General features: G+C 45.5%; 1 protein-coding gene across 9 annotated transcripts in view; it reads right to left on the bottom strand.

Annotated features, from left to right (window-relative positions):
• The window catches only part of LOC110533874 (seizure protein 6 homolog), a 206,915-nt gene that overhangs the window by 30,343 nt on the left and 160,083 nt on the right, over positions 1-16,489 (bottom strand). For all 9 annotated transcript variants that reach the window (XM_021618444.3, XM_090186632.1, XM_090186630.1 and 6 more), the window contains 4 exons: positions 14,575-14,760; positions 2,044-2,212; positions 1,132-1,298; positions 818-1,012 (listed from right to left, as the gene is read on the bottom strand). In XM_021618444.3, the coding sequence (XP_021474119.3) occupies positions 818-1,012; positions 1,132-1,298; positions 2,044-2,212; positions 14,575-14,760 (717 nt within the window). The remainder of the gene's footprint in view (positions 1-817; positions 1,013-1,131; positions 1,299-2,043; positions 2,213-14,574; positions 14,761-16,489) is intronic.

Here is a 16,489-nt window from a genome sequence, read left to right as displayed (position 1 = left end):
TTTAGGTCTGGGGACTGTGGGACATCTTTCAAATGCCATGTGAATTCACATGGGTAAATAAGTGACAGCGATGAAAGAGCATCACTGCTGAACAGAATACCATTCATAATGACTTTCCATGCTCCTTGAAAACTCAAGAGCAAGAGGGGTGGTATAGAACCATTACAAATGGCTAACTCTGTAAAATACAGTACTGTAGCTCAGCAGAAATTGAATCCTTTAATGTCTACCATTGCTGAAGAGCTGTAAGATCAAGGGCAGTGTGGTGTGGGGCAGTGCGGGGGAAGTAGATAAAGTGTAAGAGGTTGTGAGGTCAGTGTGTGTGTGTCTGTCTGTGGGAAAGAGAGAGAGTGAGAGAGAAAAAGCTAAAGTAAAGGGGGAAAGGGAGCAAGAGAGAGAGAGAGAGAGAGAGAGAGAGAGCGAGAAAGAAAGAAAGAAAGAAAGAAAGAAAGAAAGAAAGAAAGAAAGAAAGAAAGAAAGAAAGAAAGAAAGAAAGAAAGAAAGAGAAAGAGAGAGAGAGCATCAGGGAGAAAGAGAGAATACACCTAGGCTTTGATGGCTACTGGCCATATGACTCAGTGTGTAGCCTAGACTGCACAGGGGAATACCTTCAGTCTGTAGCACTACTGAAACCTGCCCTGGAAACACATGGGCTAGGACGCATTACATTTTGAAAAGTCATTGACGATCAGATCCTGGGAGACTGGTTTTATTGTGACTGGGGTTCCTAGATTGTACTCAGATGCTGATAGAGAATTAGCCAAACATGAGCAGGGGAAATTCTGTGGCCTGGCTTTGAAATGGGATGAGGACTCACCCCTGCAGGCTGGCTCTGTCTCATTCCACTGGGGATTCTCTGCATCCAGACATTCAATGATGACTGAGCCCTGCTCCAGAGTGTAGCCAGGGTCACAGGCAAATTCCACCACCGCACCCACACCGTAGGCCGTGTCACTGCTGGTGAAGTTGCCATACTTCACAAAGGGCCCATAGCATGTGCCCTTTGCAAAAGCTGCAGGACAGAAATCACATGTGGATTTTTTGTTACAATAAGTCACCATCAATTCTCTATTTGACATTAGTTAGCATAGGTAGAATAAATGTTAGTATTCTGTTGATTCTTTGAAGAACCTTCATATCTGATTGCTGCTCCCGTAGAGGTGACCGTCCCATCTGTGGTGAACTCCACAAAGAGGTGACGGCCTGTGCTCACCACGCCCTCATTGGGCAGGTACTCCACCTCGTAGGAGTCATACACCGGAGGGGAGTCAATGTTGTTCCCATTCTTTATAAGGAGTCTGAAACACAATCAAAAATAGTGCTTAATAAAATGGGGGAGGGGGAATGAGACACACTTGCCATTGAGGACTAAGAGAAACATCCAAAGGGAGTGGTCAGTGGTTCTGAAGTGGCGCTCATTGTTTCATCTGTGGCTGTAATAACCCTGTGATAAGATTCTACACAACTCGGCAGCAAGCGGCTTCATTAAATGTCAGTTTGTTACCACAGCCTTGAGACATAGTAGTTATGGTACAAAAATGTAATTAAATACTGTCTCCCCGCGTCTGAGTGGCCTCTATAGTCCATCAATTAATTTGCATGAGGAAATACAGTTAATTATTTGAAATGACATAAAGCCGTTTCAATTTCATCCTCCAACCCGTTCAAATTTGACTCACATAGGGGATTTAGTTGCCTAGCCTTAGCAAGCATATGCCTATTTAAGGCATACAATTAGGCTAGGTGTTGTTGCCCAGTGTTGCATTGCATTCTGACAGCCTGAGGTAAAAGCTGCCATATCTAGCCCAACTGGAAACTAATTAGCAACAAATAAAGAAGACGCCTCCAAGTTCTACCACTTGAGCACGCACCAACACCCCCCTTCTCACACACACACACACACACACACACACACACACACACACACACACACACACACACACACACACACACACACACACACACACACACACACACACACACACACACACACACACACACACACACACACACAGCTTCCATCCATCTTTCTGTGTACTCTACCTGTCATCATCCTCAGCCAAAGCCATTTTTTCAAAGTGTACATGAAGCCGGTGGCCTTCAGGAGCCTCCAGGACCCAATGGCACGTCAAGTTGTTGCTGTAGTTGCCAGGGAATCCAGGAGAGACAATACGGCCAAACGTGGCATTTTTAATCATACCACCACAGGAAGCTGTATTGAGGATGGATTTGATTAGAGAGATAAGGAGACAGAGAGAGAGAGGAAGGGAAGGATAGGACACAGAGAAAAAAAGTTAGACATAAAAATAACTTAAATGTCCCTTTGAAGAAAGGCTTATTTTCTATAACACTGTTGGTTTTCTGCTCTCTCTTTGCTGTGTAATATCACAGTACATAGAACCTGAGGTCAGGAGTAAGAAAGTTTCCATTCCTGTACTGAAAGAGAAGGAGAATGTTTGGGAGTCTGGGAGCTGTATAGTGGTCTGGCGAATAGCCATCTCACCAGGGACTGACTGACTTTCTGACTGTGTGTGATGATGGACTAGTGAGGAGAGCATAGCAGCAGAATAGTATCAGTGCAGAACAGCTGTAGGGAGCGAGAGTGGGGCTGGCTGAAGAGATGGTGCTATATAGAGCAGCAGGTAGCTTAGTGGTTAGAGCATTGGGTCAGTAACCGAAAGGTTGCTGTATCGAATCCCCGAGCTGACAAGGTAAAAATCTGCCGTTTTGTCTCTGAGCAAGGCAGTTAACCCACTATTCCCCGGGCGCAGAAGATGTGGATGTCGATTAAGGCAGCCCTCAGCACCTCTCTGATTCAGAAGGGTTGGGTTAAATGTGGAAGATACATTTCAGTTGTTTGCATTCAGTTGTACAATTGACTAGGTATCATCCCTATCCCAGAGCAGGTAAACGTTAGTCATGTAGCCCACTCCTGATTACTATAGTATTAGCCACTAGCTAGGTCTCGTCTTTGTAGCACTGCTCCCTCTTGCCATACTGGTAATCAGACACTACGAAACCAGGCCTCACAGCACAACCAATCAACTTTGGATCTTAATGATGATGCTCAACTGACATGGTGTAAAAGCTCACTTAAGGCCTAAGTACAATCTATTACTGGTATACAGGGAGGCATGGGCTTTACACAATGTGAAGTTAGCCGTCGCAGTGAGGGCTATTACTAATATAAACAATAGTCAAGTAGGCCTACCTACAATGTTTACAAAATAATTAACAGGACGAAGAGCAACATAAGTCAGAGCACTAACAACCTAACCCAGACCTCAATGTCTGATAGCAATTTGGCTACACAGCTGCAAGTATAGCTAAACCTTTCCATGTCTGGCCACAGCAGGAAATCATTATTTTAGGTTGGATCCTTGGAACCAAAGTGGATAAATTCAGTTTACCATGCTCACGTGAGAAAGGGAACATCCACTTGCACAGACAGGATTTTTTCATGTGTGAAACTAAACAATAACAGATAGCTCTGGTCTACTTATTGTTCCATTCCCTCTCTCCCCACCCACCACACCAGAAAGAATTAACCAGTGAAATGTCTCTGCTTCGAATAACCTTACGTAGCACGTGTAAAAGAACCGCCTGAGAGGGTTTTAAAGAAACCTGATTTTCAGGCTTTGCGTCTTCTCTGTTTTTCCCCTGAAAACTGAATGGTTTAGAACGCCATGATTTGTCATGCGTTGGATATCGTCCAATCGCAATTCAGCATCTGTCTCAGGGTTGGTTTAAAGGGGCCATCTGCTGATGCCACATCCAGTTTTTGATATATACATTTTTATTTAATCTTTATTTAACTAGGCAAGTCAGTTAAGAACAAATTCTCATTTGCAATGACGGCCTACCCCGGCCAAACCCTAACCTGGACGACACTGGGACAATTGTGCGCCACCCTATGGGATTCCCAATCAAAGCCGGTTGTCATACAGCCTGGAAGTGAACCAGGGTCTGTAGTGACGCCTCTAGCACTGCGATGCAGTGCCTAAGACTGCTGCGCCACTCGGGAGCCCTTATTAAATGAATGATATGTATCCATTGATTCTTGAAGAGCTTATATATGCCTCATGAGCCTAGTTCAACTATCGTACCACGTTGGAACCCAAATATAAGCTTGTTATACTCCAACGTTTGTAAACAAAGTAAATGTGAGCAAACACTGTATAGCCTCAAAACATGGATAAAGGTGTGTAATTGTTATATCTTGGATGGTTAGTCCTTGCATCCATAACTCTGGTGCGTCAAATAAATACGAGGAAAACAAGGTAAGCGTTTACATTTATTTCAGCTTAAAGGTAGACTCAGCTAAATTACGTTTCCACCAGCAGCATCGGCATACAAAAAAAACATATATACAAAAAGACATACAAAAAAAAGATATATATACATATTTTTTTTAATCTCTTTATTTTACCCCTTTTTTCTCCCCAATTTCATGGTATCCAATTGGTAGTTACAGTCTTGTCCCATCGCTGCAACTCCCGTACAGACTAGGGAGAGGCGAAGGTCGAGAGCCGTGCGTCCTTCGAAACACAACCCAGCCAAGACGCATTGCTTCTTGACACAATGCCCGCTTAACCCGGAAGCCAGCCACACCAATGTGTCGGAGGAAACACCGTACACCTGGCGACCATGTCAGGGTGCATGAGCACAACCCTCTACTATCCCGGATGACGCTGGGTCAATTGTGCTCTGCTTCATGGGTCTCCCAGTCACGGCCAGCTGTGACACAGCCAGGGATTGAACCCGGGTCTGTAGTGAAACCTCAAGCACCGCTGCACCACTCGGGAGAACGCCGCAAATTGTTTTAACAAACAATTGGTCACCCAAAAAATGCGTCCCTCCGTTGAATTTCAAAATCCTGATCTGGCCCTCGAGCCAAAAAGTTTGCCCACCCCTGGTGTACAGCGTGTTAGCCATAGGCCCAAAACAACGGCGAAGTTGAACCTCCCACTTCAATGCTCTTAGTTGAAACAGAAATTGACCCACTATGCTGTTGACTTTCTGCATCTGTCATATCGCTGAGACTGCCTTTAACCACATGGATTTAATTGCTTACCGTGAACCATTTTTGGAGTAACATTTAAAAAACTCTGTGTAATTAAATGTAACCTAAAATGTAACTATGTAATCCCCTAAAGTAATGATTTATCATGAGAGGGCCATAAACATTAACTAGTAATGCTGCATACTCCAAGAAAGGTTCAAATCTCAACTTTCCGGTGATTTTTAAAAAGAAATTGCTGAAGAACACCCTGAGTTAGTTGCTCAAGTAACAATGCCTAACAGTGCAGTATTGCTCCTAACCCTGGATTTCTATTTTAAAAAGTCTGTAAAACGGGATGAAGTTTACAGTGAGAGAATTTAAGTTGCACAGTGGTAAGCCAGACACCTGATTGGCCAACCTGTTCTCAGAGCATTTTGTATTATTCTGTTCTTAAATCAGATACCCCATTTCATATGGTATGTATTAAAATCTGTTTGGGATAGGGGGCAGCATATTCACGTTCGGATGAAAAGCGTGCCCAGAGTAAACTTTCTGCTACTCAGGCCCAGAAGCTAATATATGCATATTATTAGTAGATTTGGATAGAAAACACTCTGAAGTTTCCAAAACTGTTTTAATGATGTCTGTGTATAATAGAACTCATATGGCAAGCAAAAACCTGAGAAAAATCCAACCAGGAAGTGGGAAATCTGAGGTTTGTAGGTTTTCAACTCATTGCCTATCAAATATACAGTGTCTATGGGGTCATATTGCACTTCCTAAGGCTTCTACTAGATGTCAACAGTCTTTAGTTGTTTGAGGCTTCGACTGTGAAGTAGGTGCGAATGAGAGCTGTTTCAACAAGAGGTCTGGCAGAAGGCCATGAGCTGATCACGCAGGCACCCGTGAGAGCGACCTGCATTGCATTTCTAAAAAAGGAGTTCTCTGGTTGGTAAAGTATTGAAGATTTATGTCAAAAACATCCTAAAGATTGATTATATACATCGTTTTACATGTTTCTACAAACTGTATAACTTTTTGAACTTCCGTCTGAACTTTCGCCTGGACTTGCCCGCGCCTCGTGAGTTTGGATTTGTTTACTAAACGCGCTAACAAAGGAGGTATTTGGACATAAATTATGGATTTATCGAACAAAACAAAAATGTATTGTGGAACTGGGATTCATGGGAGTGCATTCTGATGAAGATCATCAAAGGTAAGTGAATATTTATAACGCTATTTCTGACTTTTACTGACTCCACAACATGGCGGGTATCAGTATTACTTGTATCGTTTATCAAAGTTTATGATGAGTATTTCTGTAAATTGATGTGGCTCTCTGAAAATTCGCCGGATGTTTTCGAGGCACACCATTACTGACCATAATGCGCCAATGTAACCTGAGATTTTTGGATATAAATATGAACTTTATCGAACAAAACACACATATATTGTGTAACATTAAGTCCTATGCCATCTGATGAAGATCATCAAAGGTTAGTGATTAATTTGATCTCTATTTCTGTTTTTTGTTACTCCTCTCTTTGGCTGGAAAATGGTGTTTGTGTTTTTGTGACTAGGCTCTGACCTAACATAATCATATGGTGTGCTTTCGCTGTAAAGCCTTTTTGAAATCGGACACGATGGGTAGATTAACAAGAAGTTAAGCTTTAATTTGGTCTATTGCACTTATGAATGTATGAAAGTTAAATATTTCTAAAAAATATTTTTGAATTTCGCGCTCTGCCTTTTTAGCGGATGTTGCCGCTAGCGGAACCCCTAGCCCTAACAAGTTTTAATTTGTGGATGTTCATCATCCATTTCATATGATATGTTACAAATTGCAATTCGTACAATATGTTACGAATTGAAATTCGTACAATATGTTAAGAATTAGCAAAAATGGACAATATGTAAACATTTTGTAAAAACACATGATATGTTACCCCCCTACACTGGCTTCCTGTTAAGGCAAGGGCTGATTTCAAGGTTTTACTGCTAACCTACAAAGCATTACATGGGCTTGCTCCTACCAATCTTTCCGATTTGGTCCTGCCGTACATACCCACACGTACACAATACGCAGGCCTCCTAATTGTCCCTAGAATTTCTAAGCAAACAGCTGGAGGCAGGGCTTTCTCCTGTATGGCTAAATGTTTATGGAATGGTCTGCCTACCCATGTGAGAGACGCAGACTCGGTCTCAACCTTTAAGTCTTGACTGAAGACTCATCTCTTCAGTTCGTCATATGATTGAGTGTAGTCTGGCCCAGGAGTGTGAAGGTGAACGGAAAGGCTCTGGAGCAACGAACCACCCTTGCTGTCTCTGCCTGGCCGGTTCCCCTCTCTCCACTGGGATTCTCTGCCTCTAACCCTATTACAGGGGCTGAGTCACTGGCTTACTGGTGCTCTTCCGTGCCGTCCCTAGGAGGGGTGCGTCACTTGAGTGGGTTGAGTCACTGACGTGATATTCCTGTCTGGGTTGGAGCCCCCCTTTGGGTTGTGCCGTGGCGGAGATCTTTGTGGGCCATACTCGGCCTTGTCTCAGGATGGTAAGTTGGTGGTTGAAGATATCCCTCCAGTGGTGTGGGGGCTGTGCGTTGGCAAAGTGGGTGGGGTTATATCCTGCCTGTTTGGCCCTGTCCTGGGGTATTATCGGATGAGGCCACAGTGTCTCCTGACCCCTCCTGTCTCAGCCTCCAGTATTTATGCTGCAGTAGTTTATGTGTCGGGGGGCTAGGGTCAGTCTGTTATATCTGGAGTACTTCTCCTGTCTTATCTGGTGTCCTGTGTGAACTTAAGTATGCTCTCTCTAATTCTCTCTAATTCTCTCTTTCTTTCTCTCTCTCGGAGGACCAGAGCCCTAGGACCATGCCTCAGGACTACCTGTTTTCAACAGCAGGAGCGGTAGAGATGCTCTTAATGATCAGCTATGAAAAGCCAACTGACATTTACTCCTGAGGTGCTGACTTGCTGCACCCTCGACAACTACTGTGATTATTATTATTTGACCATGCTGGTCATTTATGAACATTTGAACATCTTGGCCATGTTCTGTTGTAGCCAGAAGAGGACTACACCTGCATTGCTTGCATCTACACCTGCATTGCTTGCTGTTTGGGGTTTTAGGGTGGGTTTCTGTACAGCACTTTGAGATATCAGTTGATGTAAGAAGGGCTATATAAATACATTTGATTTGATTTGATATGTTACAAATTCCAATTTGTTGTGGCTAACGTTGGCTAGGTGGCTAATGCTATTGCTAACTTTAGCTAGCCGGCTAACGTTAGCAAGGCTAGGGGTTAGGGGTTAAGGCTAGGGTTAAGGTTAGGAGTTAGGTTAAAGGGTTAAAGTTTGGGTTAGGGTTAGGATTAGCTAACATGTTAGGTAGTTGCAAAGTAGCTAAAAAGTAGTAAGTAGTTGCAAAGTTACTAATCAACTAAAATGCTAAAGTTGTCTGTGATGACTCTCCCTGATCTACATTTACTATGTTAAATCTAGTCTATGAGAACAGTCTGGATGGCCTACCATAGAAAGCATACAAGAAACCTCCATTAACCTCTGCGCAGTGGGAGACAAATAACACCCAGTCCATTTAAACTGAGTTTAATTACTTTAATCATTTAGCTGAAAAGTTGGAGTTCTCTGAGGGGGTAACTATATATTCTCATTGGTTCTCAGTGAGCGGCTGGATGGATCCTGCGGTTGAAGAGCTAAAGTGTGTCTTTCTGTCTGTGTGTGTGTCAAATCAAATCAAATGTCACTTGTCACATACACATGGTTAGCAGATGTTAATGCGAGTGTAGCAAAATGCTTGTGCTTCTAGTTCCGAACATGCAGTAACATCTAACAAGTAATCTAACCTAACAATTTCACAACAACTAGCAACTAGCCACAAGTGTAAAGGAATGAATAAGAATATGTACATAAAAACATATGAATGAGTGATGGCCGAACGGCATAGGCAAGATGTAGTAGATGGTATAGAGTACAGTATATACAGTACATATGAGATGAGTAATATAGGGAATGAAAACATTCTATAAAGTGGCATTGTTTAAAGTGGTTAGTGATACATTTATTATATGAAGATTACAAGATGCAGTAGATGGTATAGAGTACAGTATATACATATGAGATGAGTAATGTAGGGTATGTAAACATTATATAAAGTGGCATTGTTTAAAGTGGCTAGTGATACATTTATTACATCAAATTTTCCATTATTAAAGTGGCTAGAGTTGAGTCAGAATATTGGCAGCAGCCACTCAATGTTAGTGATGGCCTTGAGATAGAAGCTGTTTTTCAGTCTCTCGGTCCCGGCTTTGATGCACCTGTACTGACCTCGCCTTCTGGATGATAGTGGGGTGAACAGGCAGTGGCTCGGGTGGGTGTTGTCCTTGATAATCTTTTTGGCTTTCCTGTGACATCGGGTGGTGTAGTTGTCCTGGAGGGCAGGTAGTTTGCCCCTGGTGATGCATTGTGCAGACCTCACTACCCTCTGGAGAGCCTTACGGTTGTGGGCGGAGCAGTTGCAGTTCCAGGCAGTGATGCAGCCCAATAGGATGCTCTCGATTGTGCATCTGTAAAAGTTTGTGAGTGCTTTTGGTGACAAGCTGAATTTCTTCAGCCTCCTGAGGTTGAGGCTGCTGTGCCTTCTTCACCACGCTGTCTGTGTGGTGGACCATTTCAGTATATCCGTGATGTGTACACCGAGGAACTTAAAACTTTCCACCCTCTCCACTACTGTCCCATCGATGTGGATAGGGGGCTGCTCCCTCTGCTGTTTCCTGAAGTCCACGATCATCTCCTTTGTTTTGTTGACGTTGTGTGTGAGGTTATTTTCTTGACACCACACTCCGAGGGCCCTCACCTCCTCCCTGTAGGCCATCTCGTCGTTGTTGGTAATCAAGCCTACCACTGTAGTGTCGTCTGCAAACTTGATGATTGATTTGGAGGCGTGCATGGCCACGCAGTCGTTGGTGAACAGGGAGTACAGGAGAGGGCTGAGAACGCACCCTTGTGGGGCCCCAGTGTTGAGGATCAGCGGGGTGGAGATGTTGTTACCTACCCTCACCACCTGGGGGTGGCCCATCAAGAAGTCCAGGACAGTTGCACATGGCGGGGTTGAGACCCAGGGTCTTGAGCTTAATGACGAGTTTGGAGGGTACTATGGTGTTAAATGCTGAGCAGTAGTCGATGAACAGCATTCTTACATACTGTAGGTATTCCTCTTGTCAGGATGGGTTAGGGCAGTGTGCAGTGTGAATGTGATTGCGTCGTCTGTAGACCTATTGGGGAGGTAAGCAAATTGGAGTGGGTCTAGGGTGTCAGGTAGGGTGGAGGTGATATGGTCCTTGACTAGTCACTACAAAGCACTTCATGATGACGGAAGTGAGTGCTACGGGGCGGTAGTCATTTATCTCAGTTCCCTTTGCTTTCTTGGGAACAGGAACAATGGTGGCCATCTTGAAGCATGTGGGAACAGCAGACTGGACATGTCCATAAACACACCAGCCAGCTGGTCTGCGCATGCTCTGAGCATGCAGCTGGGGATGCCGTCTGGGCCTGCAGCCTTGCGAGGGTTAACACGTTTAAATGTTTTACTCACGTTGGCTGCAGTGAAGGTGAGCCCACAGGTTTTGGTAGCGGGCCGTGTCAGTGGCACTGAATTGTCCTCAAAGCGAGCAAAGAAGTTGTTTAGTCTGTCTGGGAGCAAGACATCATGTTCCGCGATGGGGCAGATTTTTATTTTGTGGTCCGTGATTGACTGTAGACCCTGCTACGTACCTCTCGTGTCTGAGCCGTTGATTTGCGACTCTACTTTGTCTCTATACTGACGCTTAGCTTGTTTGATTGCCTTGCGGTGGGAATAGCTACACTGTTTGTATTCGGTCATGTTTCCATTCACCTTGCCCTGATTAAAAGCAGTGGTTCGCGCTTTGCGTGAATGCTGCCATCAATCCACGGTTTTTGGTTTGGGAATGTTTTAATAGACGCTGAGGGTACAACATCACCGATGCACTTGCTAATAAACTCGCTCAACGAATCAGCGTATTCATCAATGTTGTTGTTTGACGCTATGCGGAACATATCCCAGTCCACGTGATTGAAGCAATCTTGAAGCAAGGAATCCGATTGGTCGGACCAGACCTGAGCACGGGTGCTTCCTGTTTTAGTTTCTGTCTATAGGCTGGGAGCAACAAAATGGAGTCGTGGTCAGCTTTTCCGAAAGGAGGGCAGGGGAGGGCCTTATATGCGTCGCAGAAGTTAGAATAACAATGATCCAGGGTTTTGCCAGCCCGGGTCGTACAATTAATATGCTGATAGAATTTAGGGAGCATTGTTTTCAGATTAGCCTTGTTAAAATCCCCAGCTACAATAAATGCAGCCTCAGGATATGTGGTTTCCAGTTTACATCGAGACTAATTAAGTTTTTTCAGGGCCGTCAATGTTTCTGCTTGGGGGAGAATATACACGACTGTGATTGTAATCGAAGAGAATTCTCTTGGTAGATTATGTGGTCCGCATTTGATTGTGAGGAATTCTAAGTCAGATGAACAAAAGGACTTGAGTTCCTGTATGTTGTTATGATCACACAACGTCTCCTTAATCATAAGGCATACACCCCCGCCCTTCTTCTTACCAGAGAGATGCTTGTTTCTGTCGGCGCGATGCGTGAAGAAACTAGGTGGCTATACCGACTCCAATAGTATGTCTCGAGTGAGCCATGTTTCCGTGAAACAAAGAACGCTACAGTCTCTGATGTCTCTCTGGAAGGCAACCCTTGCTTGGATTTCGTCTACATTGTTGTCAAGAGACTGGACATTGGCGAGTAGCATGCTCGGGAGCGGTGCGCGATGTGCCCGTCTACGGAGCCTGACCAGAAGACCGCTCCGTCAGTAATGTTGGTGAGTTGACGTTGCTCTTATATCCAATAGTTCCTCCAGACTGTATGTAATAAAACCTACGATTTCCTATAATAATGACACATAGAAAAAACAAAATACTGCATAGTTTCCTAGGAATGCGAAGCGAGGCGGCCATCTCTGTTGGTGCTGGAAGTATAGCATGTGTGTGTTACGAATCCCGCCGAAGATGGTGCCTCTTCCTGTTCGGGCGGCGCTCGGCGTTCGTCGTCGCCGGCCTACTAGCTGCCATCGATTCCCTTTGGCAGATTCAACCAGTTGAAGGCGCTGTTTACTGAAGCTCCCGTGTTGGCGCATCCGGACCCTTCGTTAGCATTCATAATGGAGGTGGATGCGTCCAAGGCTGGGGTTGGAGCCGTGCTGTCACAGCGCTCGGGCACGCCACCGAAGCTCCGTCCCTGCGCTTTCTTTTCTAAGATGCTGGGTCCGGTGGAGCGGAACTATGATGTGGGGGATCGGGAGTTACTAGCTATGGTAAAAGCCCTGAAGGTGTGGAGACAGTGGCTTGAGGGGGCTAAACACCCTTTCCTCATCTGGACTGACCACTGCAATCTGGAGTATATTCGAGCGGCGAGGAGACTGAATCCGCGTCAGGCTAGGTGGGCCATGTTCTTTACGCGCTTTAGATTTACTATCTCTTATAGACCAGGTTCCCTTAACACTAAGGCCGACGCGCTGTCCCGTCTCTATGACACCGAGGACCGGTCCATCGATCCTACTCCCATCCTTCCAGCATCTTGGCTGGTGGCCCCGGTGGTATGGGAGGTGGACGCGGACATCGAGCGGGCGTTAAGGGTTGAACCTGCGCCTTCACAGTGTCCGACCGGTCGTAGGTACGTGCCGCTTGGTGTCCGTGATCAATTGATTCGGTGGGCTCACACACTACCTTCTTCGGGTCACCCGGGGATTGCGAGGACAGTGCGGGGTCTTAGGGGGAAATACTATTGGCCCACCTTAGCTAAGGACGTGAAGCTCTATGTCTCCTCCTGTTTGGTATGCGGTCAGAGTAAGGATCCTAGGCATCTGCCTAGAGGGAAGTTACAACCCCTCCCAGTTCCACAACGGCCATGGTCTCATCTCTCGGTAGATTTTCTTACTGATCTTCCCCCATCTCAGGGGAACACTACCGTTCTGGTCGTTGTGGATCGGTTCTCTAAGTCCTGCCGTCTCCTCCCATTGCCTGGTCTCCCTACGGCCCTACAGACTGCGGAGGCTCTATTTACCCAAGTCTTCTGGCACTACGGGGTTCCGGAGGACATCGTATCTGATCGTCCCGGGTTTGGAGGGTGTTTATGGAGCGTCTGGGGGTCTCTGTCAGCCTTACCTCTGGTTAGCACCCCGAGAGTAATGGGCAGGTGGAGAGAGTAAACCAGGAAGTGGGTAGGTTTCTGAGGTTGTATTGCCAGGACCGGCCAGGAGAATGGGCGAGGTACGTCCCGTGGGCAGATTTGGCCCAAAACTCACTCCGTCACTCATCCACGAACATGTCGCCATTCGAATGCGTACTGGGCTACCAGCCTGTCCTGGCTCCGTGGCATCAGAGTCAGACCGAAGCTCCTGCGGTCGAGGATTGGGTACAGCGCTCTAGAGAGACCTGGCGGGCAGTCCAGGATTCTCTCAGGCAGGCCAGTGAACGGCAGAAAAAGAGCGCTGACCGCCACCGCAGTGAGGCCCCTGTGTTCGCACCAGGGGGCAGGTTCTGGCTTTCGACCCGAAACCTGCCCCTCCGCCTGCACTGCCGGAAGCTGGGGCCGCGGTGTATGGAGCCATTCAAAGTCCTGAGGAGGATAAACGAGATGTGTTATAGATTGCAACTTCCCTCTTACTATCGCATTAACCCCTCGTTTCATGTGTCTCTCCTCAGGCCGGTGGTAGCTGGTCCCCTACAAGAAGGTGAGGTACCGGAGACCTGGACATCGAGGGGTCCCCGGCGTACACAGTACGAGCTATTCTGGACTCGAGACGCCGGGTGAGGGGCCTGCAGTACCTCGTGGACTGGGAGGGGTACGGTCCGGAGGAGAGTTGCTGGGTACCGGGGAGGGACATTTTAGATTCTTCCCTCTTGAGGGATTTACACCGCCTCCACCTGGATCGCCCTGCGCCCCGCCCTCCGGGTCGCCCTCGAGGCCGGGGTCGGCTCGCTGCGGGAGCCGCGCGTCAGGGGGGAGGTACTGTCACGAATCCCGCCGAAGATGATGCCTCTTTCTGTTCGGGCGGCGCTCGGCGGTCATTGTCGCCGGCCTACTAGCTGCCATCGATTCCCTTTCTTTTGTTTCTGTTAGTTTGGTCTAATTGGTTACACCTGTTTTGAGTTAAGTTTTGTTTGTAGGCTATTTAAGGGCACTAGGCCCGCTGGCTATTGTGCGGGCTTGTTCTCTGTTCATGGTGTCTGATTATTTTGTTGTCTCTATTTTTCCGACAGATTTAGTCCTGTTTGTTTGGACGGGTTATTTCATGCGCCCTTGTGTTTGGCATGTCCGTTTTCACTCTTTGGAATTAAGATCCACGTTCGGAACTAACCTGCTCTCTGCGCCTGACTCCACCACCCACTATTCCTAGAAGCTTTAATAGTGTGTGTGTGTGTGTGTGTGTTTGTGTGTGTGTGTGTGTTTGGCAGGAAGGAAGCAATGTTGTTGGCTCTTACCCAGGCATTTGGGGTCCTTTCCACTCCAGTAAGGTGTAGTGGCGTTACGACAGGTGAGCATGGTGGGGCCTTGCAGCTGGTATCCGGTCAGACACTGGAAGTAGGCTTCTCCCCCAGCATGGAGGTGAGTCACTGATACTTCCCCATTGGCTGGCTCCTTAGGGAAGGCACAGCTTAGAACGAAGGCTAGATGGAGAGAGTGAGAGAGTGGGAGGGAGGGATAATTAAGATTGAATCAGTCATGACTGGATTGATATGATTTCATATGATAAAATTCATTGAAATGGTGTTTCGAAGTGGAATCAGTTGTTATCTTAGTGACACCATTTTACTTGAATTATATGTATGCTGATGCAAGCTCCCAGCCATCCAGGACATTTATACCAGGCGGTGTTTGAGGAAGCCGGGAAAATTGCCAAATACTTCAGCCACCCCAGCCATGTACTTTTCTCTCCACTACCATCCGGCAGGCGGTACCAGAGCATCAGGTCTCGGACCAACAGGCTCACAGACATCTTCCATCCCCAAGCAATAAGACTGTTGAACAGCTAATCAATGGCTGCCCACCGTCACCCACGGACTGTCGGCACTGACTCTATCTGCACTGACTCCATGCACACTCACAGGTCTCTACCAACAAATTCACAGTTTAAACTGACACTGACATTATCGCACATGTTGACACCCATACAGAATCACACATGCACACACACTTTCACCATATGCGCTGCTGCTACTATTTCTTATAACAGTTTTTGTCTATAGTTTTGGTACTAATTTTCAAAACTCTAAGTACAAAACTCCAAACTGGTAACACTTGTCACACAGCCAGTCTTACAGTACATTCCAAACCTTTCATTATGCATTCATTTTTACCATACATTTCAATCCAAAATATAAGTTTACTGTGAAATATAATGAGTACATTGATTTAATCACAAAAAAACACAACATAATGATATCTTCTCAATTTAGTTATTTTAACAACCAGTTAATCCAATAGCAAAACATTCAAGATACATGTTTATAAATTACCCTTTGAATGTAGTATGTTACAGTACTGTACATTACACTGATTTCACATTAGGCAATACACTTACACTACCCATTAAAATTGTCTGAACATCAAATTTTATATAATTTCTATCCCATGTGTGATCAAAGGTGTGATCATTGAAGACATATTTTACAATGTAACCAATGAAACAAATTAAAGAAACAATGTTTAGCTGGCACTAGTTTGCATCAAGCCTGTCTTGAACATTTGGCCATCGGTTCTCGTCCAAATCACAGTAAATATCCTCATTGTTCATGCATCTGGGGAAAAACATTTTGACATGGCGAAGCCAAGCCTGACATACAGTGCATTCGGAAAATATTCAGATTTATAAAAAATAAAAAACAAAAAAAGCTTATTTACATAACTACTCAGACGCTTTGCTATGAGACTCAAAATTGAGCGCAGATGCATCCTGTTTCCATTAATCATCTTTGAGATGTTACTACAACTTTATTGGAGTCCACCTGTGGTAAATACGATTGATTGGGAAAGGCACACACCTGTCTATTTAAGGAGTTGACAGGAAGAGTATTGGATGTTCCAAACATCTTCCATTTAAGAATGATGGCGACCACTGTTTTTGGGGACCTTCAATGCTGCAGAAATGTTTTGGTACCCTTCCCCAGATCTGTGCCTCAACACAATCCTGTCTTGGAGCTCTACGGACATTACCTTTGACCTCATGTTTTGATTTTTGCTCTGGCATGCACTGTCAACTGTGGGACCATATATGGACAGGTGTGTGCCTTTCCAAATCATGTCCAATCAATTGAATTTACCACAGGTGTTCTCCAATCAAGTTGTAGAAACATATCAAGGATGGTCAATGGAAACAGGATGCACCTCAGCTCAATT

Source organism: Oncorhynchus mykiss, chromosome 10, assembly GCF_057628025.1.
Source record: "Oncorhynchus mykiss isolate SJ-2025 chromosome 10, ASM5762802v1, whole genome shotgun sequence".
Classification (NCBI taxonomy): domain Eukaryota; kingdom Metazoa; phylum Chordata; class Actinopteri; order Salmoniformes; family Salmonidae; genus Oncorhynchus; species Oncorhynchus mykiss.
The sequence above is the reverse complement of the archived record's forward strand: the minus strand, read 5'-3'. Positions and strand labels throughout refer to the sequence as shown.